We start from the raw sequence: 26992 nt of genomic DNA on the forward strand, positions 1-26992 counted from the left end.
ATGGAGTTTGATATGAAAAAGGTTTGATATGTTATAATCATTTCTCTTGTGTGTGTGGCTATTATACATTATTTATTTGATCATCCATTTCATTCATCGATGTTACCAAAATAATACTATTTAATTTATATAATATGTTCAGATGCATTTTGTGTTATTACATGAATTGTCTGTGCTTTAGTGATACAAAAGTATTCCCATTTATTTCTGAAACAACGATTCGACCATGGCGGCCTTTATCAGGGTTTTTTTATCACTGTGTACATACCGTGACGTCACTATGTTCACTTCATTACTGTCATCTGTAAACGGATGCAATCTTTATGGAGATTCATAAACTAAGATAAAGACATCATATAGTCCGCAGAATGATGAAATAATTTCAAAACACATGAATTTTTATCAAAAGTCATTTTAATGTGATAACGTTTTCATGGTCTGAACATCTAACACTAGGCACGGTGTTTAAATGTACAATAAAAAGCATGTTATGTCATGCAGCTTCTACTTTCTTTTCCAATTATGTTTGCTAGCATAGACATTTGAGATGGAACGACACATTATAAACATGTGGGCGATGATAGTAATAATTGACTATCATTTTATATTAAATTGTGTTTTTAAATAAATAACAGGCTTATTGTATGTTCACAGTTGTTAAACCAATATTCAGTATGTTGATTCGTGCAAACTTTTAGTTGAAGTGTCTCGCGAACAAGATGAAACGATTTGATAATAGTGCTACGGATTTCCTGTCATAGAACGCACATAAGCACACGCATTTTTTGAGGAGTGATACCTGTAGACACAATTGAGGTAAATTTTGAAAACAATGGACGTGTATTGTGTTCACAGGAGTGTTCAAAATGCTCATGTACCGGATTCGATTAAGAAACGCGCGTCTTATATCGAATGTACATGCTTGAATACGTATCTGGAGGAAAAAGAATAAACTGCATTACAAATCAATTTCATGCATTGTGTTTCACATAGTTTCTAAGGTTTTGAAGTATAGACCATGTTTACGTTATCTCTTTAACAAAGACTAAAAAAGTATGCAAATGGAGTAGTGTTGTTACGCATCAGTATACAGCCGACAGAAACATAGTGATGTCGCGGAATGTTAACAATTGGTTTTTCATAATATAATGGAATTTATGTTGATGCATATCTTCTTCTTTTGGCAAAATAGCGTCATCATTGATCTATTCCTATAAAATGTTTGTTTTATCTAACTTGTATGTGCAAACAGTTTTCTATCAAGTTGAGTACAATTTTAGTACAATCTGACGGTTAATCAAACTACTCCAGGGTGCAGAATCACGTGACTTTGTGGGGTTCCCAATTAAACGTTAATGGATGTTAACACAGCGGTAAGTGGTGCTTTTTCAAATAAATTTGTAAAACAATTTTTCTTAAGAATTTCAAGTAGTGCATAAAAGACAGATTTGTGTGCTGCTTATGGCAATATGAAATATATCAGAATTACTTTATTTAATAAGCATGTGTTCTTGTTCAAATATTATATTTTGACTGCATGGGATGATGCGTGTATATGGTTATGCTTCGCGCAACGTGAAATTGTGTGACACCGATTTCAGATGTATTCAATGATTTATTCGTATACCTTAAGAAATCGTCACAATCTGCATGAAAAAAACCTGTCTTTTATGCACTATAGATTTGTTGCATATGTATTTCAATAACTTCAGATATTCGCAAAAATTAGTTCTTAATGGTGTTCATACATTCTGTCCAGCCCATCCGTTGGTTCTGCACCCTGTACTCCTGTACAATGCAATTAAACTACAAATATAACATGGTTTCATGTATTGTTATCAACAGAATGTCCTATACGAGAATTACCGTTGTTATATATTCAAAATACAAGTACTATAGTTGATCAAATGCCAAAACAATAATAGATAGTACATACGCAAATCACATGATACATTATATCGAAATACTTATAAGAAAAGCCCATTATTAAAACATGTATTACGTTATAACAATAATGTTATAAATACTATTTCATGTGCACAACGTCATGAATATGCCTTTATGTATATATCCTTACGAAGTGCAAGTAAGATTAAGGAACGATATTTTTAGTTTCTCTGTGTATTTGTCTACAGCTCTGGTTAACTGAATTTCAATAGTTTTACCAATGTACTCGTCTGTAAAACTCAGGTTTTCAGTAGTTAAATAGTGTTACAACATATTTATCTATATGGGTATGGTTTACAGTAGTCAACTATTTTTACAAACTTATTTGTCTATATAGCTCTTGTTTACTGTTTTTAAATGTTGTATATATTTGTTTTTGATCTCGATTTGCATTACGTATTTTTGTTCTTCGTTCTGAAAGTTGCCTTTGCAAACGCCTTTGTTCAGCCTTTTTACGCTGCTTTTCAGTTTGTTTTCGATATGAATTGGGGCGGGTACGAGTACAATTCTTTTCAATTTTCGCCGTAAGCAGTTCATCGAAATCACTATAATCATCGTATTCGTCATCATTTTGGTTATCTTTGGTTTGAAGGCTATCAACCGATTTTTTAAAACCTGATTGGTTATAATCGCTTGAATAAACATCTTTATCGGTTTCTGTTTGCACAATTCCATAGTTAAATCTTTGAACAACTCGATATTGCTTTTCCAACTCGTTTTGTAAGTACCTACCGAATAATTCATTGTCAAAAGGACAAGCACGGCTAAATTAGCGGGGGGTCTTTTTAAAAAACCCAACCCCTTATTCAACCCTCTGAACATTTTCCGGGCCTACAATATAGCGCCGCATCCCATCCCTAAAATGGACACAAGAAAAAAGTGGCTGTGGTTTTCTTCAATTGTTTTATAAATGCATCGTCTATAAAGCTCTGGTTTATAAAAATTCAAATGTTTTACAAATGTATTGATAAAAATAGCAGTGACGTACAGTAGTTTAAACGTATTTGATATTCTTTCAGTTGTTTTGCAGCACGCTCTCAATAAGGAAAGGTAAGAAGAAGGGCATTCTAATACCATCCTACGAAATTAAAAATAAAATGTGTACACGACCATGTAAACAGATACGCAAGCCATTATAGTTTGATTACCAAGTTTGTATATTTATTTTCACAAAAATTAGCTACATTTATTGCAAACAAATTTATTTCCAGAAATATTTTTAGCTGTTTTATTATCGAAATGGTTAAATAAGGAAATGGCTCCGTACCATTTGATAGGTGTGTAAAAAAATATAACAATTTGTTAAGACTTTAACGATTGCGTCACTCGATTACAACCATTAGCGCTAATGTATTTGACATTATATTCTTCCATTTTGATTCAGGTTGTGTCTGGTATTGGATATTCATGATGAACATTACAAGGCTGTTTCTATTTTCTATAAAGTATTTTATCAATTTGACAACTAAAAAACGAATTAATTCCATACATATAAAGTGCAAACGACGTATGGGGATCAACAAGTGTGCATTAACAATTTAATATCCTTACATGTTATCAATCCATGGCACCATATCGATGGCTTTAACGTTATCAATCTCTAACAATAAAGGCCATCACGTTAATGTGCCGCTGAATGGAGTTTTAGCAAAATACGAACATATTAGGTTCTATTGATTCAGCACGAAGTCGTGATATTAAGCTAGCAAGATTCACACTTTGGGAAAAGTCTAGAAGGAATAAAAGTGGTTATTATTTCAAAAACAAATGCGCTTATAGATTTTCTTCGTAAAAAAATATTTCTTTCTCCTACAAAATTGGACATATTTTATGAAAGTGAAATGGATGTTTATAAGCTTTATCAAAGTATTGATGAGGACTTCAATGATTTGTATCAACGCTTCAGTTTTTAATAATTTGTGCGGTTGATTATAGGCAACTATGCTAAAAGGTGAGAAAATTAAACAAAACTGAGTGCCATGCTCAAAAGTTAGCGAATTAAACATAATAAAGTACCGGTGGGTGTTTTCATCTTATCTTGTCTTCGCCTATGGTCCCGTCTGGCGGCCATCTAGCTTCCTCCATACGTATCGGATCTGTTTCTCCAGCTGCCCTCATGTTTAGCCCATCTGCTTAGCATCTGCATCCTGGTCACGGCGCCAGGTGTTTCTAGACCGCCTTTGCTTCCTTTTCCATTGTGGATTCCATGAGAGAGATGGCTTGAATTATAGTATGTGTGGTATGAAGGCTTGCGAAAGGTGTGGCCTATCCACCGCCAACGTCTCTGAATAATGTCTTCTTCAACTGGCAGCTGCTTTGTTCTCTTCCATAATTCTTCGTTGGAGATCTTGTCTGACCAGCGGATCTTCCCGAGGCAGATGTTGATGAAAACCTTTTTTCTTAATGATGATGACAGTGGTTCTTCAGGTCTCAGCTCCATAGAGAAGTAATGGCGATGACATTGAATAGCCTAACCTTGGTGGTGATAACAATTTCGCTGGATCCCCTGATGTTTTTTCAGCTGATGGAAAGCTGCTCGTTCTTTACCGGTGCTGGTCCTGACATCTGCATCCGTTCCTCCCGGGTAGTCCAGAATGCTGCCGAGATAGGTGAAGCTGTCCACATCCTCCTGCGCCGCGCCTTGGACTATGATAGGTGTGTTGTTGGATGCTTTTCTCTTCCCTTTGATGGTGAGGTCTAGTTTAGCTGAGTTGTCCGCTACCATGTTTGTCTTCTCCTGCATCCGTTGTTGGTGGGAAAAGCCAGATCATCGCCAAAGTCGAGGTCTTCCAACTGTTTCCATAATGTCCATTGAATTCCATTCCGCTTCTGATCCGTCGATGTCTTCATTACCCAGTCTATGACCAGAGGAACAGGAAAGGTAAGAGTAAGCAGCCTTGCCTCACTCCGGTTCTCACTTCGAAGGCGTCCGTGAGCTGTCTGCCATGAACGAATATTTAGGTCATCCCTTCATAAGACTTCCTGGTGATGTTGGGGATCTTTCCTGGCACTCCGTATTGAAATGGCCAGAGGTTCCTGGTCTTCGCTGTCGAATGCCTTTTCATAGTCGATGAAGTTGACATACAGCGCGAATGCCACTCCAGATATTGTTCCAGAATGATGCGCAGGGTGTTTTGTCAAGTTATATTATTTTTGTCAAAGGCGATATTCTAAACTACTAAGGATGATAAGCATTCAAGCCAAACATTTAAAACGTGTGTGAGAAATGGCAAAAATGAATGAGGGAATGTATTTTCTTATACAAAATACAGTGCAGTAAACGCAGTATAGTGAATTGAAGTGCAGTGATGTATAATGACTATATGTTGATATTGTAATGAACGTATGATCTAAAAATATCGAGTATTTAAGCCATAAATAAAACTTATTTTTTAAGATCGTAATTGAATGGAAACAGAAATTTAAAATCAATATAAGGTATAAATATAAATAGTCTACCTTATGCCTAAGTAAATACTAGATAACACGATCAGGCAGTGATCTATTTCGGCTTTTTACGAATGACGGCATTGTGTTATTAAATCTTGCGGTTATTTGACTTTAATTGATTACTTTTGACGTCGTTTTTGTAAATGTTTTTAAACTTTAAAAACACTATGATATTTATTGAAAATGTGTCAATCAATTCCCGAAAGTTTGCACGAAAGTCAGCGGCATTGTGGTAATTTGTAAAATACGTCTTATGGCTTGTGCTAAAATTTTAGTTTTTAGCCCACACAAAGTGCGGTGACTTATATTTTTTAATCTGGTTTAAATTTTACAATCTTAACATAAGTACATTTTAAAAGTTTGGCAAAATGCTTTTGTTTAAAACTTCTTCAATCTAAGTTATGTGACTGAAATAGTATGATTTGTATCGGTTTTATCAGTTGCATAGAATTTATCAAGTGACGATTACTTAAAATTGTTGTGATATGATGCATTTAATGATTTATGTTTGTTTTTGATCAATACTGATGAGTGTCGTGAAGCTTTAACATTACTGATAGTTCCCAGTTTTAACATTTATGTATGATTATATTCAGTTTTGAAACAAGTTAAATTTTAGCCGTTTAATATAATCAAAGTACTGGTTTGACGATGCTTTTGAAGAGGATGGATATATAGAGGATATTTGTTGGATTCGGTGGCATATCGATTTTCCCAGAAAAAAATGCGAAAAATATCGATATTTTCACTGTTATTTTTCACTGTTTAAAAAAGTGAAATACCAGTTTATTTCACTGATATTTCTGTATAAATCACCGGAAAGCATAACATAAATAAGCATCCATTTAAGTTAATCTACATCACCGCAATTGTGTAATTTTTTATTGCTTGTCATTTATTCGCAGGTCAATAGTTAATGGTTGTGGTGCAATCGTTTTCGTTCTTGGACACTGCATCCCTTCAATGAAATTTATTTACCTAAATATCTCATATTTGAACTTAAAATTCTTTTGGGAGAAATGGTCCAGACAACTGGATAAAACAGCAACAATATGCTAACCCATTATTTTTCGAGGAACATAATTGAGAATTCCTGTGCTAGCCCCCAATCACAGTATGTTGGGGTATAATAATAATCAAACTTTGTTTTTCTTCTCAAAAGATTGTCGTAGATTACAAGTTGATGAATATATCGTCCAAGACTACAAGTTTTAGAAAGCCATTTTTTTCATTTATTTTTATTGATAAACAAGGTTTTGTAACAATCTATACTACACATAGATAGCTTTAACAGCACAATGTGGCTCACCTGAAACTGATTGTTTCCTAGTGGTGTTAACTAATGTTTCATGAAGATCTAGAAAAAAAGGCATTGTGAGTATGAACCAACTATTTTCGTCTATCCGATCTAGTTGAGTCTTGTTACCGAGATCCTACTTTTATTTATTTGAACATTCTGATCAATTGCCATGAAGATCAGGTAAAAAATGTAAGTTTTAACATGGATTTTAATGATTTTAGTTGTTGATCAAATGCTTGGAAGCACATGACCCACTTTGGAACGTGACCTGTTAATCACTGAGACTAGACCTTGTGACCTAAATGTTAAATATGCTACTTTCATGCTTGACTTTGAAAGCATTTAAAATAATGTTCTAACCAATTTACAATTGGATCAGAGAGAGAATGTGACCACTAAAGTATTAACAGACCTTTTCTTATATTTGACCTAGTTCCCTAATTTTTGATAGAATATGAAACCAAAAATGACATAGAGGTGACTAGTTTCATAAGAATCTGGCAAAGAGGTGACACCCAAATTTAAACATTGTAAAATGATATCTTATGTGTTCACAATAAACTTTGGATAAAATACAACAAAGAGTGATAACAAAAGCTCACCTTGTCACATCATAACAAGTGAGCAAAATAACCAAAACTATGACATCATATAATTGCTCAGTTACTTCCAATAACAATAAAATGTAACTTTTGAAACAAATACAATACCTTCCCTTTCTTACTACAGGCTGTTCTTAAACAAGATAGCCCTGTATCGCTCACCCAAAACTCCTTCTATAGTGTCAAAAACTTGTGTATGATTTTACTAAGTTGTAACCTGGCTTTAGCCTGCCAGGACCAACTTGCAAATTCAGCTTTTGATTTGATTAAGATGGACATTGTAAGCAATTTTCATGAAAATCAGGAAGATAATGTGACCTGTAGAAAGGGAAAGGAAGTTTTCTATATTTTGACCTAATGACCTAGTTTTTGACAAACTACCAACTTTCAAACTGAAACTTTATTTCATCGAGATAACATTCAATTCTGTCCAATTTTTATGAAGATCTGGAAGAAAATGTGACCTCTGGAGTGTTCACTAACCTTTTCTGTGATTTGGTTTGTTGACCTAGTTTGGACCACATATGACCTACTTTCAAACTTAACCTAGAATTGACAGAGATGAACATTTACCAACATAAGACAAACAAGGGCTGTTTGTAAAACATGCATGCCCCTATATGGGTTGTCAGTTGTAGTGGTAGCAATTGTGTGAATACATTTTTTGTAACTGTGACCTTGACATTTGACCTAGTGACCTGAAAATCATTAGCGATTATCTGCCAGTCATGATCGATTTACCTATGAAGTTTCATGATCCTAGGCCTTGCTTTTCTTGAGTTATCATCAGGAAACCTTTTTACTGTTATGAGTCACTGTGACCTTGACCTTTGACCAAGTGATCTGAAAATCAATAAGGGTTATATACCAGTCATGATCAATGTACCTATAAAGTTTAATGGTCCTAGGCGTAAGCATTCTTGAGTTATCATCCGGAAATCATTAAACTGTTTTGACTCACTGTGACCTTGACCTTTGACCTAATGACCTGAACATCAATAGGGGTCATCTGCGAGTCATGATCAATGTACCTATGAAGTTTCATGATCCTAGTCGTAAGCTTTCTTGTGTTATCATCCGGAAACCATTTTACTGAGTCAAGTCACCGTGACCTTGGACCTAGTGACCTGAAAGTAAATAGGGGTCATCTGCAAGTCATGATCAATGTACCTAAGAAGTTTCATGATCATAGGCGTAAGAATTCTTGACTTATCATTTGGAAACCATTTTGCAAAGTTGAGTCACTGTGACCTTGACCTTTGACCTAGTGACCTGAAAATCATTAGGGGTCATCTGCGAGTTATGATCAATGTACCTATATAGTTTCATGATCCTAGGCATATACGTTCTTGAGTTATCATCCTGAAACCATTTTACTATTTCGGGTCACCGTGACCTTGAACTTTGACATAGTGACCTGAAATTAAATAGGGATCATCTGCGAGTAATGATTAATGTATTTATGAAGTTTCATGATCCTAGGCATAAGCGTTCTTGAGTTATCATCCGGAAACCATTTAACTATTTCGGGTCACCGTGACCTTGACTTTTGACCTAGTGACCTCAAAAGGGATCATATGCGAGTCATGATCAATGTATCTATGAAATTTCATGATCCTAGGCATAAGCGTTCTGAGTTATCATCCGGAAACCATTTTACTATTTCGGGTCACCGTGAACTTGACCTTTGACCTAGTGACCTGAAAATCAATAGGGTTCATTGTGAGTCATGATCAATGAACCTATGAAGTTTCATGATCCTAGGCATAAGCGTTCTTGAGTTATCATCCGGAAACCATTTTACTATTTCGGGTCACCGTGACCTTGACCTTGACCTAGTGACCTCAAAATCAATAGTGGTCATCTGCGAGTCATGATCAATGTACACATGAAGTTTCATGATCCTAGGCATAAGTGTTCTTGAGTTTTTATCAGGAAACCATTTAACTATTTCAGGTCACCGTGACCTTGACCTTTGATTGTGTTTCTCATGTAAGATAAAATGCAAATAATTTATAAAATATTCCCTTTTAATCAGTATGTTGGTTTATCGGTCAATAACAATATCACTTTGAACATTGAATTATTTAAAAGTTATAACAAACATTAAATGTTCTCCGAACAAATTACTCATAACACATATAACAGATTGATAGGAAGATATGAACAAATCAAGGTTGCTAGGTTGCCCGCCTAGAATGGTCCTGTTAGTATGGAAGTACTTGATATATAAATTTATTAGCCTGTCGGTGTTGTAAAGACATAAAATATTTCATGAATGTCTCAAAGTGTAGAATTATTTTGCATTTAGTAAAAGAAAGGCAACACATAACCCTTAAGTGGCTGACGAGAACTTGTGGCTAAATACAACTAAAAAGAGGCATTATGATTACTGAAAATAAAAGTAAACATCATTATATATGAATTTTCTGATCAAAAGTGTTATTTTTAGTGAATAGGGGAAATACATTTTCAAGAATAAACAATATAGTTATAAATGTTTTGGCGAAGTGCATCATAGTATTATCATAGTACAGTTTTGGTCTAAAAATCCCGTAACATTTTTTAAATTTCATAACACCTTGTTGCAAAAAAAAAATCATGAAAAATAGAATTTTCAGAGTAACCTATTAAAATAAAATAAACAAGGGCTGTTTGTAAAACATGCATGCCCCCCATATGGGCTCTCCGTTGTAGTGACAGCCATTGTGTGACTATGTTTTCGTCAATGTGACCTTGACCTTTGACCTAGTGACCTGAAAATCAATAGGGGTCATCTGCGAGTCATGATCAATCTACCCATGAAGTTTCATGATCCTAGGCGTATGCGTTCTTGAGTTATCATTCAAAAACCATTTTTTGAGGTCACAAGGTCAAAGGTCAAGGTCACGGTGACCCGAAATAGTAAAATGATTTTCGGATGATAACTCAAGAACGCTTTTGCCTAGGATCATGACTCTTCATAGGTACATTTATCGTGACTCGCAGATGACCCCTATTGATTTTCAGGTCACTAGTTCAAAGGTCAAGGTCACAGTGACAAAAAACGTATTCACACAATGGCTGCCACTACAACGGACAGCCCATATGGGGGGCATGCATTTTTTTTACAAACAGCCCTTGTTTAAAAATGCATTATCCCTTGTTGCCAAAAAAATCATGAAAAATATAATTTTCAAAGATATCCTTTAAACAAAAAGAAAATGCCTTCTTAACCCTTTGCATTCTGGGAAATTTGTAGTCTACTAGATGTTGTCTGCTGAATTTCTAAAATTAGCATTTTCTTCAATTTTTTTCAAAGAATACTATCAGAATAGCAAACAGTTTGGATCCAGATGAGACGCAACGTTCTGTGGCGTCTCATCTGGATCCAAACTGTTTGCAAAGACCTTCAAAATTCGGTTCCAGCACTGAAAGAGTTAAACCTTAAATATTATTCCTTCAAGCATTTTACATCAATAATTTATGTTTGAAAAAATCATTGGTTCATGCTAAATACTGTTTGATATACTGTAAATAATGTAACTACACATCCAAGTAGTGAGTCCATTAAACTATTGCAACCGAAACACCTGGTGTGCCAAGGCACCAGCCGAAGTCAAATGCCTTCTGACTTAGTGCATTTTACTTTTTATATTTGTATGCATTTGTATGTGTTTGAAAAAATGTATAATCTTTAATGACATCTACTGACCATGCATGTCCTAGATTTCAAAATCCAGGCCCTGGTCTGACACATTGGGAACATTAACGTTAAACTGTTACCAGGCTTCTGAATTTAATTAGCAAGGTCACAGGAAAAGGGCAGTCTAATCAGTATCCAATTAAACTATTTGTCATTGTCAGAAAACCGCTCTTAAGCAAACAGCTTTCAAGCAACTGCAGGCTGAACTGGATCTAAACTGGCCACAATCGCTTCAATGTCTCGTTTACTGGGATATGGTTCATTTAACTTTCAGGGGATCACGTTTTGGTAAATTGACAAAAATTGAAAAAAGTTGTATCGGATTTGCAAATTTTCGTTTTAGTTATGTTATTTATAGAAAACAGTATTACTGAACATTTACCATGGTCTAATATAGCCATTATATGCATCTTTTAACGAATCGGATTTAAAAATTATAAAGCGTTGCAACGCGAAACGATTGAATAATTTGGAGAGTTATGTTGTTGTTGTTTAATTGTGTGAAACTACGAAGATTGCTTATACTAGGTATAAAATAAGTTAACCATTTATACTTGGCAGAATAGTGGAGCAGGCTAATGCGTTTTTACTCCAGGACTAAGGGGGTCACTTGTTCGAGCCCTGCTGCGGACTACTTTTTTTAAAGAATTTTATTCTGGATTTTTAACTGGAGCTTTTAATATCCAATGTTTACATTTATCAATATAAAGCATTTAATGACTTACTTCAAAACATGTCAAAATCTGTGAAAAGGCCCCTTTTAACATAATATCTAATCCTATAAATATGAGGTCAATATACATGGACTAAACGGTAAATTACGTCTAATTATTTGGACTGTAATGACATCAACTACTTAAATAGAAAGAAGAAAGAATTCATACTTACCAGTAATTTGAGTAAAGAGTTTGTATTCAATGTTGTATTTCAGGACAGCTTGGTGATATGCAAATCCCATATGACATGTTGATATCGGGTATCATAGCCATTCAATAAGTCGCAAAATGCTTAAACAAAATTTATAAAGCAAAATGTGACTTTAATTGATAACTAAACATACCAGTATCATCAGTATGCCAGTTTTGCCTTGTCAAACTGTCGAGATCCAGAAAGTGCTTCATTCACATTGAATATATCCTTCAAATTCCATTAATTGTTGCATTACTAAATAGCGAAACAAGCCGATTTAAGCTGTAAGAAAGTTTTGACACGAGTGTTATCAAGTCTCTCATGGGCGAAGCCATAGAAAGTGATCCATTCACATCGAATATATCCTTCGAATTCCATCCTTTGTTGTCATTAGCGGAGATTTAGTGAATAAATATTTCATATATCATAAATGACAGCTTCTAAATAGCGAAACAAGCCAATTTATGCAGTAAGAAAGTTTTGACGCGAGACTCTCATGGGGGCGGCCATTGTTGAATATTGAAACACGAACGACAACTCTGCTAGGAGAATGTAATCAATGACGAGCAATCTCCTACGAAGTGGCGAATGCAAAAGGGAAGTAACTGAAAAATCGAGTTATCTCAATCGGACTGGCTCGGTCTTTTACATAGGTCGCCATTGTGAGAATTTTTTTTACGATTATGATACATTGGGTGATGCTGTTAGCATCGTCAAAAATGCATGCTGCAAAATTAGAATTACAATTAAAACAAGGCCGATTGTGTTTTATTATATTTCATATCGTACTTGTAAAAATATATGTTATTTGGAAAAACAATCACAAAAACATGCGCAACAGCACATAAGCGTTCCATTTCAACAGAACACACTAGACGTGCAATGTATTGGACATACGCCTTATAGCAAAAAAAAAATGTGTTTGCGTGCCACATGCCGTTGCAAAACACAGAAAATAAACTGTAAAATAAATCGAAACTCAAACTTAAAAATGAATTTACTACAAAATATACACGGTCCGTACGTCAAATACTACTGTAACATGGTTTGGCGTATATGTGAACTATTCATACAACATTTTTTAGAGAGCGTTGTTTCGTATCTGTCTCAAAACGTCATCAACTATATGTTAATATAGAGACAGACAACGAAAACTTGTTTAAACGAGTAACGTGAATCAAACACTCAATTCACAAGATTGAGGTCTTGATGTCGTTTTTGCTTTTAAAATATGCCTTATTACGGTTGTTTCGTTGCTACTGGTGTAACTTTTTTAATCACCAACGGGCATGGTGTTTAAAGCTTGGTTTTTATATAAATAGATTATGGAATTCACTATTAAAGCTAATAGGCAGATGTTATGAAGTGTGCACAAGTTAAATCTTTTTGATAGATACGATTATAAAAAGGTATTATACAAGTTTCATAAGTTATACATCTCTTGCAGTCCGCACAGGCTAATCATTTACTACATTTTTCGTTTTCATAGAATAATTGGTTTAACCCTTAAAGCGCTGGAGCAGAATTTTAAAGGCCTTTGCAAACAGTTTGGATCCAGATGAGACGCCACAGAACGTGGCGTCTCATCTGGATCCAAACTGTTTGCTATTCTGATAGTATTCTTTGAAAAAAAAATGAAGAAAATGCTTATTTAAGAAATTCAGCAGACGACATTTTAGCAGAAGACAAATTACCCAGCATGCAAAGGGTTAATGAAGTATCGTCTAAACAAAAATCAATCTAGACGGAGAATATCGTCCCTGACTAATCAATCTAGACGGAGAATATCGTCCCTGACTAATCAATCTAGACGGAGAATATCGTCCCTGACTAATCAGTGCGGACGATTCAGGCTTAACTGAGACGACACTTTACGCACATACTTTAACCCCCGTTTTCCCAGAGCGAGGACATTGTGTAAACAATGGATGTTATAGCTTTCCATACAAAGCTATTTAAGTGAGGCGATCATTCTAAATAGTGTACACTTGCCTTGCTAAATGCTACCGATATAATTTGTTATCATCCGAACATAGCCGGAAATAGGATTGGCGTACACTTAACATAAACTGCAAGTGTATTCGCCAGCAACAATCAGTCTCCGCATTCCGCCCGCAGCTTACGTTCAGAACAGACCGTGCTAAGAATGATAACAAACCTGGATTGTAGATAACATAACAAAGGTTTGTTCGTTGAAATAATTTTGATTGTGAATGAGATGTGAAAGGTTTATATTATTGGACCAGTTAATTCTGTATTGTATAATTATAAACATAAATCTAATGACAATCTCCTAAAATTGAGATATAATCAATAATAATAAATGTTAATAATATAACACACAAACAAAGATTTTATGACACTAGTAGGTGTCGTTTCAGAACAACTTTTTTTAAACAATATTCAGTATATTAATTATTTAAATTTGCAATGTATTTACCAAATTATCATTTCACCACTTGTTTACTGTGTCTAATCTGTTTCACGAACTGTAAAATTTAAAGGGAACGTTTGGTAAATTGAAATTTCAGATTCGCAAAATTTCGTTGTAGTTATGATATTTGTGAGGAAACAGTTATACTGAACATTTAACACATAGCCTAGGTGGTTAGCGTGTGGCTATGATATTAATTAGTGAAAACATCATTTTGAATGATAAATAATCAAATTATAACGAAAAAGCAACTTTTCTGAAAAAAATATGTTCACTATCAAATATATATTTATATTTGAATGTGAAATAATAGTTATTGTTTTTTCAGAAAAGACGATGACTACAAATTTATTCGTTGTTCGCGTTGTGTCTGTAAAATGTTTTTGTAGTGTCAATTTGCACAATTTAGATGAACAGCTCATGGCTTAGTTTGGGGTTTGGAGATCCGCACAGGCTAATCAGGGACGACATTTTCCGCTTTTATGACATTTTCGTTTAAATAAAATCTTCTTAGCAAAAATCCAATTTAGGCGGAAAGTGTCGTCTATCTATCTGTGCGGACTAATCTGGGACGACACTTTACGCACATGCATTAAGCCCAGTTTTCTCAGAACATGGCTCATTTTATCAGTGACATTAATAGTTGTGTAGTTTTTTGTGTTTTTTCAAACAATATGCATTTACTGTTTTAATTAAGAATATTCGTGAATATGTAAATATTACGTTATCATATATATTATTATTATTACTATTATTACTATTATTATTATTATTATTATTATTATTATTATTATTATTATTATCATTCTTACTGTTTTCATCATTGTTTGTTCACTCGCAACAAATATTTTATATACTTCGTACTTTCATGTGACGGTTTAATTTACACGTATTATTTGAACACACGCCAATACATGATTTCATAATTTGATTTCTCTTTCAATACAAATTCGAAATATTCTAAATGTTAATTGTGATGACATGTTAAACACTTTAATAACAACCATAATACACAGGTCTTGAAAATAAATGTATGACTACATTATACTATCAATACGGATGTTCGTACATAGAATGTTTCATCTTAAAGGGGCCCTTTCACGTTTTTGCAAATTGACAAAATTAAAATAAAAGTTGTTTCAGATTCGCAAATTTTCATTTTAGTTATAATATTTGGGAGGAAACAGTACTACTGAACATTTACCATGCTCTTAAATAGCCATTATATGCATCTTTTTACGATTTAAAAACCTAAACATTATAAAGCGTTGCAACGCGAAACGATTGAATAATTTGGATAATTTGTTGATGTCGTTATATTTTGTGGAACTACGAGGATTGCTTATATTAAGTATAAAATACAACTCTCATTGTATGTGCACGGATGACCGAGTGGTCTAAATGGGAGACTTTTTACTCTATGACTCCAGGGGTCAGTGGATCGAACCCTGTTGAGGGTTACATCTTTTTTTATTTATTTTTTAAATTTTATTCTTGATTTTTTACTTAAGTTTTTTTTATCTTATGTTTAAATTAATCAATATAAAGCATTTAATGACAAACTTCAATAACTGCCAAAATCTGTGAAAAGGCCCCTTTAAAGTAAAATCACCCTATTTTCTGTCGATGTCATATCAGTTTAGAACGCAACGCTACCATATCAATGTGTGACTTTAGAGTAAACAGTTAGAATGGCTTTATCGAGCAAAACATCACCCATGTCGCTGAAAGATTAAGTACGTGAAATAAATTATGCAAAAGATAAACTCAATTCAAACTTTGTCTAAAGGGGTTTCAAAGTTGAGCCGATTTATCTTCCTGTGATTTCTCTGCTTTTAAACAAAGCACAACACGGAAATTATGAAGAATATGTTTATATTCGAATGCACTTGTATTATGTCATCGTTAACATGAATGTCACTCTTTTTCCTTTTCTGTATACATTTAATGAAATAATAAAAAAATAAGCATACATTCATTGCGATTGATTGATGTCTTTCTTTCGTGTATATTTGAAGAAGCGCACGCGTGTACAAAAACACACTTACTTGAACGGTTCTATGTGACAGGCAGGTGTACACAAACACACTTACTGGAACGGTTCTGTGTGACAGGAAGGTGTACACAAAACACTTACTGGAACGGTTCTATGTGACAGGCAGGTGTACACAAACACACTTACTGGAACGGTTCTATGTGACAGGCAACTGTACACAAACACACTTACTGAAACGGTTCTATGTGACGGCAATTGTACACAAACACTTACTGGAATGGTTCTATGTGACAGGCAGCTTGTGCACAAACACACTTACTGGAACGGTTCTATGCTGTACACAAACACACTTACTGCAACGGTTCTATGTGATGGCAGGTGTACACAAACACAGTTACTAGAACGGTTCTACGCGACAGGCGGGTGTACTAAAAACACTTAATGGAGCGATTCTATGTGACAGGACACTGTACTCAAACACACTTACTGGAACGGTTCTATGTGACAGGCAGGTTTACACAAACGCACTTACTGGAACGGTTCTATGTGACAGGCAGTTGTACAAAAACACACTTACTAGAACGGTTCTATGTGACGGCAGGTGTACACAAACACACTTACTGGAACGGTTCAATGTGACAGGCAGTTATACACAAACACACTTACTAGAACGGTTCTATGTGACGGCAGTTGTACACAAACACACTTACTGGAACGGTTCTATGTGACAGGCAGTTATACACAAACACACCTACTAGAACGGTTCTGTGTGACGGCAGTTGTACACAAACACACTTACTGGAACGGTTCTATGTGACAGGCAGGTGTACACAAACACACTTACTGGAACGGTTCTATGTGACAGGCAGGTGTACACAAACACACCTGCTAGAACGGTTCTGTGTGACGGCAGTTGTACACAAACACACTTACTGGAACGGTTCTATGTGACAGGAAGGTGTACACAAACACACTTACTGGAACGGTACTATGTGACACAGACGCACGTACTGAAACGGTTCTATGTGACAGGCAGGTGTACACAAAAACACTTACTGGAACGGCTCTATGTTACAGGCAGGTGTACACAAACACACTTACTAGAACGGTTCTATGTGACAGGAAGTTGTACACAAGCACACTTACTGGAACGGTTCTGTGTGACAGGCAGTTGTACACAAACACACTTACTGGAACGTTTCTATGTGACAGGCAGGTGTACACAAACACACCTACTAGAACGGTTCTATGTGACGGCAGGTGTACACAAACACACCTACTAGAACGGTTCTATGTGACAGGCAGGTGTACACAAACACACCTACTAGAACGGTTCTATGTGACAGGCAGGTGTACACAAACACACCTACTAGAACGGTTCTATGTGACAGGCAGGTGTACACAAACACACTTACTAGAACGGTTCTATGTGACAGGCAGGTGTACACAAACACACTTACTGGAACGGTTCTATGTGACAGGCGGCTCTCCAGCATCCTTAAACGTGAGTCGGTGATGTCAATCAGCTTTTCACTTAAAGCAGACGTTCCCAAATGTCCCAAATACTTGATTTGAATGCTCCTCTGGTTGTGTTCTTTCAAAAATGTTCACATAGCGCCGGATAAGTGGATAGTTATGGCTCAAAATAAGATTAACTTCCAAAATATTTTTCTCGGAAACCTGAAGACATATCAAATCAAATCAATATTTATTTATTGTCGGTATGATATACAAACATACCCAGATGTTAATTATTTGGTATGCGACATCGTATACTGTTCTTCTGCTAAATGTGTTCTTATCTTATCATGTCCCGTGGGATTGACATTCACCACTCCACATGGCTTTTTATGTTCCCTGAAAATTTTCGGGGAGCATTTAGTTGCCAGTTTGTCCTTACTCCTTCCTTCCGTTACACTTTCCGTCACACTTGTGTTACAGTTTCTCATAACGCCTTCAATATTTTACCGATCTCTTACATATTTGGCATGTAGGTACCTTGCATGGACCTCTACCTTTTGATGAGGTTTGAGGTCACTCTGGTCAAGGTCAAGGTCACCGAGGCTAATAATAGATTTTCTGAAGGTCACACTTTGGTTACAGTTTTTCATAAGGGGAGAATCCATCGATTTCAACAATACTTGTTTGTTTGTGTTTGTGTCGATTAACATGTTTAGTTTTCATCAACACATACAATAAAATGGACTTAAAAGTCCGCAACATAATTAAAAACACTTTAAAAGAATCGTTTGCTTGGATTAAGTCGGTATAGTTTGTGTTAAAATGTTAAAAGCGAAGTGTGTCCGATTTAATTAAGTTTCGTGACACCGCAATCGGTAATTTGCAATTGTTGTAAACACATCAAGATAACGAAAAGATAACTGTATTTAACCTTCCCGTGAAATACCAACGCTTATCAACGGTTGAATATGAATTTAAAGTATTAAATGCAAACAAACTCATTAATGTGCTCACAATTCATCTTCGTTATACAGCAGTGAGTATAGTACGATTAAATGGGAGGGATAATTGATCGTTGTGTATTTCTTAATTGTATTTCCTTCCTTTCAATAACATATTTTTTTCTGATGTACGTGAATATAATTAAAATATAGATAAATACAATGGTTTGGGGAACAAAGGGAGGGAGAGACTTTATTTTCTCTAGAAAGACATCTTTCATACGATACATGTTATAAAAGCGGAATGGGTCGTCCCTAATTAGCCTGTTCTGATTTGGATAATCTCGGACTTCAAACTTCGCCTATGCATCAAGTCCCGTTTTCCTAGGAAGAGGCTGTTCTTTTAAGTATTGCACAGCAGTTCTCTGATTATGGTGGTTTCGGTAGGAAAGTGGTAGTATGTCGGGAGTATCGGTGATCGATGGCGTCGGTTGTGTTGGCGGTTAGGATTGCTGGTGTTAGTGTTGTTTTTTTGTGTTAATTGGGTGTTGGGTGCTATGGTGGTGTTAAACGTAGTAGTATTTCTCATTGTTATAGCAGAAGTAATTTTGGCGGTGTTGGTTGCCTTTGAACATTTCTAAATATTAGTAGCAATGTGTGTTAAACATATTATACTAAAGTATTTTGCTTTATGTATGTTTTATATTCTTATCGTCAAAAATGAAGACTTTTACGAGATTATACTTAGAAGCTTCGTTAAAATTTCATTGAATACGCATTAGAAATTGAAAAATTTAGCAAAATTGATTTTAAATTAAAATTGTGCATGGAAAACGTTGTACAACGTTTAGAAAACAATATATGACATAGCTGGACCGGACTTCTTTAATAAGACCGCTACCGATATAACAGGACCTTCCGCCTGAAGGTCGTGATACGGCTAGGACCGATTTCAGGCGTCCGGACCAGCTCTGCAGTATGTCATCGTTTATCTTACATATCATCCTCTTGTGTTCCTTTACTGACATTTATTACCGATCAAGCTTTCTGTACTTGTATCTTCATTCAATTCATCACGCACTTTATCAAGTATCTCTAGTAACGAAATTTCTATGACGAAACTCACGTGCATGTATTGAAGTTTGTCATTAAATGATTTATATGGATTAATGCAAACATTTGATATAAAAAAGTTCCAGTAAAAAACTACAAGAATTAAATTAAAGAAAGAAAAAAGTAACCTTAATCTCTGCTAGAACCAGTGACCTCTGGAGTAAAAGTCTTACGCTTAGACCACTCGGCCATCCGTGCTCATACAATGATTAATGTAGTTTATATTTTATATACGCAATCCTTGTAGTGTCACAAACAATAACGAAAACAACAAAACTCTCCAAATTATTCAATCGTTTCGCGTTGCAACGCTTTATAATTTTCAGGTTTATAAATCGTCAAAAGATGCATATAATGGATAGTTTAGAGCATGGTGAATAATCAGTATTACTATTTCCTCACAAATATCATAACTTCAACGAAAATTTGCGAATCTGAAACATTTTTTATGTTGTCAATTTACCGAAACGTGAAAAGGCCCCTTTAATACATTTGACTACAATGGCCATCTGATGAAAACAACTTATATTATCGTTTTATTTGTTAATACATGTACAAGGCAATTTATTAAAACGGGCAAAAATTACAAACACTATTCCTTGACTCCGGAACAGTGGAATAGTGAAAACCAGTTAACAGTTCCTAGTAGCCCGGAAGTATCAATGTAACATACCAGCCGTTGCCTGGCAGATAACAATGATAAGCAATCGTAAGTTTTAAGGATTTATATCCGTTTTGGACTTGCACATTTAGAAACTATACTTACATTGTTATTATGTAAATAGTATAGACTGGAAGTGTCATTTATGGTACTTAAATATTCAGTAGTAGTAATAGTTAGTAGAAGTAGTAGTAGTAGTTGTAGTAGTAGTAGTAGTAGTAGTAGTAGTAGTTGTAGTAGTAGTAGTAGTAGTAGTAGTAGTAGTTAGTAGTAGTAGTAGTTAGTAGTAGTAGTAGTAGTAGTAGTAGTAGTAGTAGTGGTATTAGTAGTAGTAGTAGAAGTATTATTATTTCTATTATTATTATTATTTTTATTATTATGGTTCATTCGTGCCATGTGTCAGGGAAGTTTTTTCATTTGAAGTCTATAATGAAACGTGTGAACACAACCTGCCAAGAACAATTCATTTCAAATTTCGTCTCAGGTGAACGCCTGTGGACATATTGCCATCTTGATATGTCTATTGGAATAGATGTTGCCCTATTGATATTATTGTTTTTTTTTTTTTTTAATTGTATTTGCTTGTTTCCAGAACGACGTTTTCTACGAACGGTGACGTCATACCGCAGCGGACTAGTGGTTACGCAATGCGGCTTGTACATTAACAAAAGACTGTGACGTATAATGTTTCCGAGGCTCTCCTATTTATATCGCCTATTTGTGGTCATAGTAGTAATTTGCGTTTTGATGATACTTCTTAACAGCACTGACATCCAGATAAGCGCAGGACAAAAGCGGTTGTCATACTTCGAAGAGTATTTACAAAAGTCCATCCGAGACAAGGATAAAACTGACGGCATCAGTTTGCCCAACGCGACTGAAAGAGATGAACATGTCGGCTCATACTTTACGACCTCGCAGCCCATTGTGAACCCACATGACTTCCGGTACGTTATCAACCCGGCTACGATATGTCAGGGGCAGCAATTGAAATACGTTGTGTACATTCATTCGGCCCCAAGCAACTTTAAAAAGCGCCAAACGATACGACAGACGTGGGGTTCCAAAGCGCTTATGGTTAAACATAAAATGATGGTAGTGTTTGTAATGGGACTTGTGCCAGAAACCGTAACGATGCAACGTGTTAAATACGAAAGCAATAGGTATGGGGACATTGTGGTGGAGGATTTTACAGACACATATAGGAATTTGACGTATAAGGCAATTGGTGGTTTGAAATGGGTTTCAACCTATTGCGCTCAAGCCACGTACGTCATTAAATCTGACGATGACATTTTGATAGATGTTGAAAAACTTATGTATTTGATGACTTCACCGGAAGTAATCAGCTATGGAACAAAACGGGTCATAATGTGCAATAAGTGGACAAAAATGAAGGTGATAAGAGACAAAAATAGCAAATGGTACATTTCGGTAGAGGAATTTAGCAGCGAGTATTTCCCGCCATATTGTTCCGGCTCTGTGTTCGTGATGAGCACAGATGTCGCTGTGGCGCTCTACCAAGCGTCTTTTTATACGAAGTTCTTCTGGGTTGACGACTTTTACATCACCGGGATGCTTGTTCAGAGTTTGAAACTCGAACACAAGCCTCTCAACGACCACTACATGCTCAACGCACGAGAGGCTGTGCAGAAATTTAAGGAGGATGATAAACAGGTGCTGAACTTTTTCCATATGAATAAAATGACCGATAATTTCAAGATATGGAAATTGCTCGTGGCTAGAAACAAAACGACCTGTGATAATTGCTTTACTTGGTCCCCTGTTAAACCAAATACGACAATTTTAGAATCCGTATACGCTGCTGGTTCAGGGAACCGTTGAGTATACCCTAAAACTGTTTTGGAGTCCAAGCTAAATTTAATTTTAATTTGTCTTGATAATGGATTTTAAACGAAAAGATATATTCAGTTCATTATTTATTTCATAACAAACGGAATGCAATTCACAAAGTACTCTTTAAACGCAAGTTAATACAAATAAAACGTGTTAACTTCACGGAAGCATTTATGAAATTCGGCCGTACTGATGCGAAATATCGATTTTTAAAGCTTTCATCGCAATACTATTGTTTTCTTTAATAAAAAGCTCATTCCAAAAATTTGATTCTTGTCCGAAAATTTGTGCAGCCATTCTATCTGTTAATACTATTTATACTTTCATTGTGTATCACATCTATATTTCTTTTCTATTTCCAAATGCCTTGGTGCTTTCAAACTATATTTGCAGCATTCGTGTTTATTTGTATAATTTTTTTATGTCTGACATAACACTTTCCCATTATTCGTGAATCTACCTACCTATAATTGCGACCAAAAATGCACGTATGAGTCTCTTTGCAAACGATTCGTTTTCGTACATGAATCCATGATATAACAGGATTCGCAGGGTTCAAGGTCTGTCACTCGATAACACGTTGTATGCCAAATGTGAGTGATTATTTATGAACGATTTTGTCAATATAAATCGTAGTTTTTCAGGCGAAGTTGAAGTAGCATCAGCAAATATGTCTGAATTTTACAATAATTTGAACAAACATTTGTCTACATTTCAGTTATTGTCTTGCATTATTTGTTCATGGCGAGTAAAGATAATTTATACTTTGCATTGACCGTAACATGGCGATGATCCAAGTTTTAATCATTGTTTTATGGCAAGTTGGTGCTGTTTTCTTTCAAAAATATAAAAATCTTGGATAAGAACAAGAATTTCTCTTGTGATAGAGTTTCTGGAATGTCATGGTTTGCTAAAATTAATATAACAACAGTTTGGTTTGTGGTGTGTGGATTCAATAAAACGTATCCACGTTCTCGTCTTTAATGTTGACATATTTCAGTCTTCAGATGCTGTAAACAGTATGGCTCTTTTGTTTGTTATGTGGATAAAACATTACTTTTTTACATCTGAAAATTGCCTATACATATTATCATATGTCAATGACTTGATAGTATAGTTTCTTAAAGATCGAACCGTATTTTTTTTATTCATTGTACTAACAACTTTAAAACGTGCCCCCTAACCGATTCAATAAATTTACGATACCGATGACATTAGTATTCTAAAGTTTTATGTGTAGTATTCGATTCACCCATCACGTTTTTATCATTTTTATTTTTATTTTCTGTCTGTATTGGTACATTTGATATAACTGTGTTTAAACCCCTTATACTTTGTAGAAATAATGCATACGTTATCGTTGCACTTGGGGAAAACTTAATATATTATGTTCGGCCCAAAACGAAATCTAAGAAAGCAAGGGTCTAAACAAGTCACTTGCATTGGTCTTAAGATAAATTCTACAAAAGAAGTTAAGTACGTAGGCCTTCCAGTAGATTGTTTTTATCAGGTGAAGCTATTGTACAAAACATTATCTCTAAGGTCTATAATAAACTTAAATGTTTGTATAGACAATAGATGTTTGGATTTTATCATCTGCACTTTTACAGTGTCACTTCGATTATTATTGTTCATCCTGGTACGAAGGTCTAAATAAAGGTCTAAAATCTAAACTCCAAATTGTCCAAAACAAGATAATAAGATTTATAAAAGGTTACTCTCCAAGACATTCTATTACTTGGCAGAACTATGTTTATCTGAATATGTTACATGTTAGCAATAGAGTAAAACAGTTACGGCTAAATCACGTGCATAAAGTCCATTATAAGACATGTCCTTCATATCTTAGGGAAAATTTTGTTAATAGCCCTAGAACAACCAAGCAATTTATTTTATTTGACCTAGTATCCATAATACTTATTGTAAACAGACATTCCTATATACTGGACCAAGAGACTGGAACTCTCTCCCTGACAATATTAAAGGTGTAAACAATATTGCTAGGTTCAAACAATTAGTGAACAAGCACCTTCTTGAACAACAAGTATCTGAAAGTAAACGATACTTTTTTATTTTACTTATACTATGTTGCATCACTAATCTGTGATAACCATGTTAAATTGCGATATTATGCATATTAAGATGAGCGCATACGTTTAATTATACCTTTTGGTACCAAAATCTTAATTGTTAATTGTTAATGTTTGTTTGTTCATACGGTTATGTATCTTTGAATCACTTTGCTTTTTTCAGTGTGTGTTTTATGGACCCCATTGGAAATAAGCTTTCAGCTTTCTGGGTTATCCATAGGTCCTTAGCATTCATGCTCATGAATCTACTTCAGTTACAAAACTTCCCTATTGTTAAAAGTATGCAAACAGCAACATCGTTTTATTTGATGCCCTTAAATTGTTAATTTTAAATCAGCCTAGTTTTAATTCTTTGATATCTGTGATATATTCTTTATCTTATGTGTCATGTATTTGTATGTGCTATTGACCTTAAATGTAAATTAATATAAATACGATGTTACCCTGTAAAGGAAAATGGGGGTTTAAACACAATTTATCCGTTTAATTTATACAGAAAAATTTGACCAATTCGATATGGACACCAGAACTCGCCATAAAGCGTTTTATCACGTGACAGGGTCGGAACCCTGTATGATTGCACATGGTGCGACGAAATGACAGCAAAACCTAGGCGTTGTTTTTTGCACAAAGTCATATGTGTTTTATTACTTTTGTTTTTGTACATTTTTATAGATATAAAATAACAGATTTTTAATGTAATATATGAAGAAAAACTACATGCTACGGTGTTTGTTCTTGCTATGGTTTCTTTTTGAGAAAGTGATCGCAGTGGTGTAACAGATATGGTGTCCGCCTTGTGACTTAGAATTCCGAGTTCGTTACCCAGTCGGAGAGCGAAACACCCAAAACACAGTGATGTTTCTTTCAAGGAAACGGACTGCAGCAGGGCCATTGCAACACTTTGGGGCATTGGGGCCGGGGCCCTTAGAGGGGGCGTCGTTTTGGGCGAAAGGGGGAATTCTGGAATATCTTATCACCAACGATTCAACACTTAAAATTGCTATATTTTAATGTAATTTAAATAAATATACATTTAATCAAAGGTTAATACAGAGATTAACCAATCACGTGATAAGCAGGATGGCGACGTCCGTGTCGAGGCCGGTATTTTTCGCCGTTTTAAACCCTTTATTACTTGTATTATTTTTTTAATTCCGCCCACTTTCCAGCAATATAAGCAAAAAAGTTACTGGCGTTTATTTCATAGTAATAATCGCTCTATATCTCGACTTTACTCGGTGCGAAATTTATTAGTGGGATGACCTAATTAGAACTCCACTAAGAAAATTTTCGGGGAGTAAAGTCGAGATATAAAGCGAATTTAAATACGAAATAAACGCTAATCACTTTTTACTGATATGCCTGGAAAGTGAGCGTCGTTTAATAATTAAACAATGGTAATAAAAGGTATAAACGGCGAGAAATAACTGTCTCTGCGTGGACGTCGCCATCTTGACTATCACGTGATTACCCACTCTGTAATAGCACGATACCAGCTGGCAACATAGGTATAAAATTTAAAAAAAAATGGGGGGGGGGGTGGATTTTAGCTGAAATAGGGGACAAAAGATACTATTTTAAGGGGGGAAGGGGCCTTATTTCGGCCCCCAAAACGGCCAAACAAGGGCCCTGCCTCCAAATCAGAAAACCGCTTTTGATGCAAATGAGCTAAATAAATTATTAAAAACTTACGGGCGCACGTAATTAAAGTGAAAAGACATCGTGTGTGTGCAGTTCAATTAATATATATTTGAAGTCATAATACCACTCTTAGAGTGGTAATGTGAATTCTTATAGATGCTAGAAATGTGTTTGTTGCAAAATATAGTTCAGTTCATGTACCCGTTCTGCATTCGGATACAGTATTATATTATATTTGTTTTGAATTCCTGTCATCCATATTAGTAAAATATCAGAATGTAGTTCAACATAATTTTAAAGGTTTTGAACTGTTTCTTTTTTTCTAAGCTCAGTTTGACCTTCATTTTATTACGCGTAAACACTGTAATATCGCCTTGTTATCAGTGACATACGACCTCCGAGAGTCATAATCACTGGCAAACGTTGGAGTAAACAGATTGCATGGCTTAAGGCAGTCACAAATAATTTCGCAGTTGGCAGTCGGCCTCAACAACATAGCTGAAATTACGATTTAGTGGGTTAAAATATGTCAAGGCTTAAATCACAACACAATTGCTGTACTTTTTAAAGACACGCATCTTGAAATGAAAAACACGGTAATCAATACATATAGATGCAATTTGAAAGTGTGTAAAATTGTCATTAAATCTATAGCCTAGTTAGAAAGTAATTTATTATTTTTCAAACGGTACCGCTTTACAACCGAAAGTAGGATTTCTAGACGTATACGTTCATTTCAACAAACGCGATTATTTTTAAGTTTATTTTTAAGGATATTGACAGGTGGGGATTTTCTTTCAAGTAAAGGTCATGTAGTTGCCAAATGTGTGCAGGAAAAGAATGCTTACATTACCAAGTTGACGTTGTTTGCGACTCCAGTGACACTTGGGCTCACGGAAAAC

At 35.1% G+C, this 26992-nt stretch overlaps 1 protein-coding gene across 5 annotated transcripts; it reads left to right on the plus strand.

Annotated features, from left to right (window-relative positions):
• On the plus strand, positions 1-25165 carry LOC127869032 (beta-1,3-galactosyltransferase 1-like). Of its 5 annotated transcripts, XM_052411300.1 has the most exons (3): positions 13992-14076; positions 17401-17827; positions 21092-25165. In XM_052411300.1, exon 3 carries the CDS (start codon positions 21184-21186, stop codon positions 22342-22344), a length of 1161 nt encoding a protein of 386 aa, XP_052267260.1. In that variant the 5' UTR covers positions 13992-14076; positions 17401-17827; positions 21092-21183; the 3' UTR covers positions 22345-25165. The 5 variants fall into 5 exon arrangements, with proteins under 5 accessions (XP_052267283.1, XP_052267269.1, XP_052267251.1 ...); XM_052411323.1 differs by lacking the exons at positions 13992-14076; positions 17401-17827 and adding an exon at positions 1-21; XM_052411309.1 differs by lacking the exons at positions 13992-14076; positions 17401-17827 and adding an exon at positions 1153-1373.
• The last annotated feature ends 1827 nt before the right edge of the window (positions 25166-26992 follow it).

This window comes from Dreissena polymorpha, chromosome 1 (genome assembly GCF_020536995.1).
Source record: "Dreissena polymorpha isolate Duluth1 chromosome 1, UMN_Dpol_1.0, whole genome shotgun sequence".
Classification (NCBI taxonomy): domain Eukaryota; kingdom Metazoa; phylum Mollusca; class Bivalvia; order Myida; family Dreissenidae; genus Dreissena; species Dreissena polymorpha.

Bases quoted from the DNA above. Each gene is read 5' to 3' on its own strand.
- LOC127869032 (XM_052411323.1), top strand. From the start codon at position 21,184: ATGTTTCCGAGGCTCTCCTATTTATATCGCCTATTTGTGGTCATAGTA.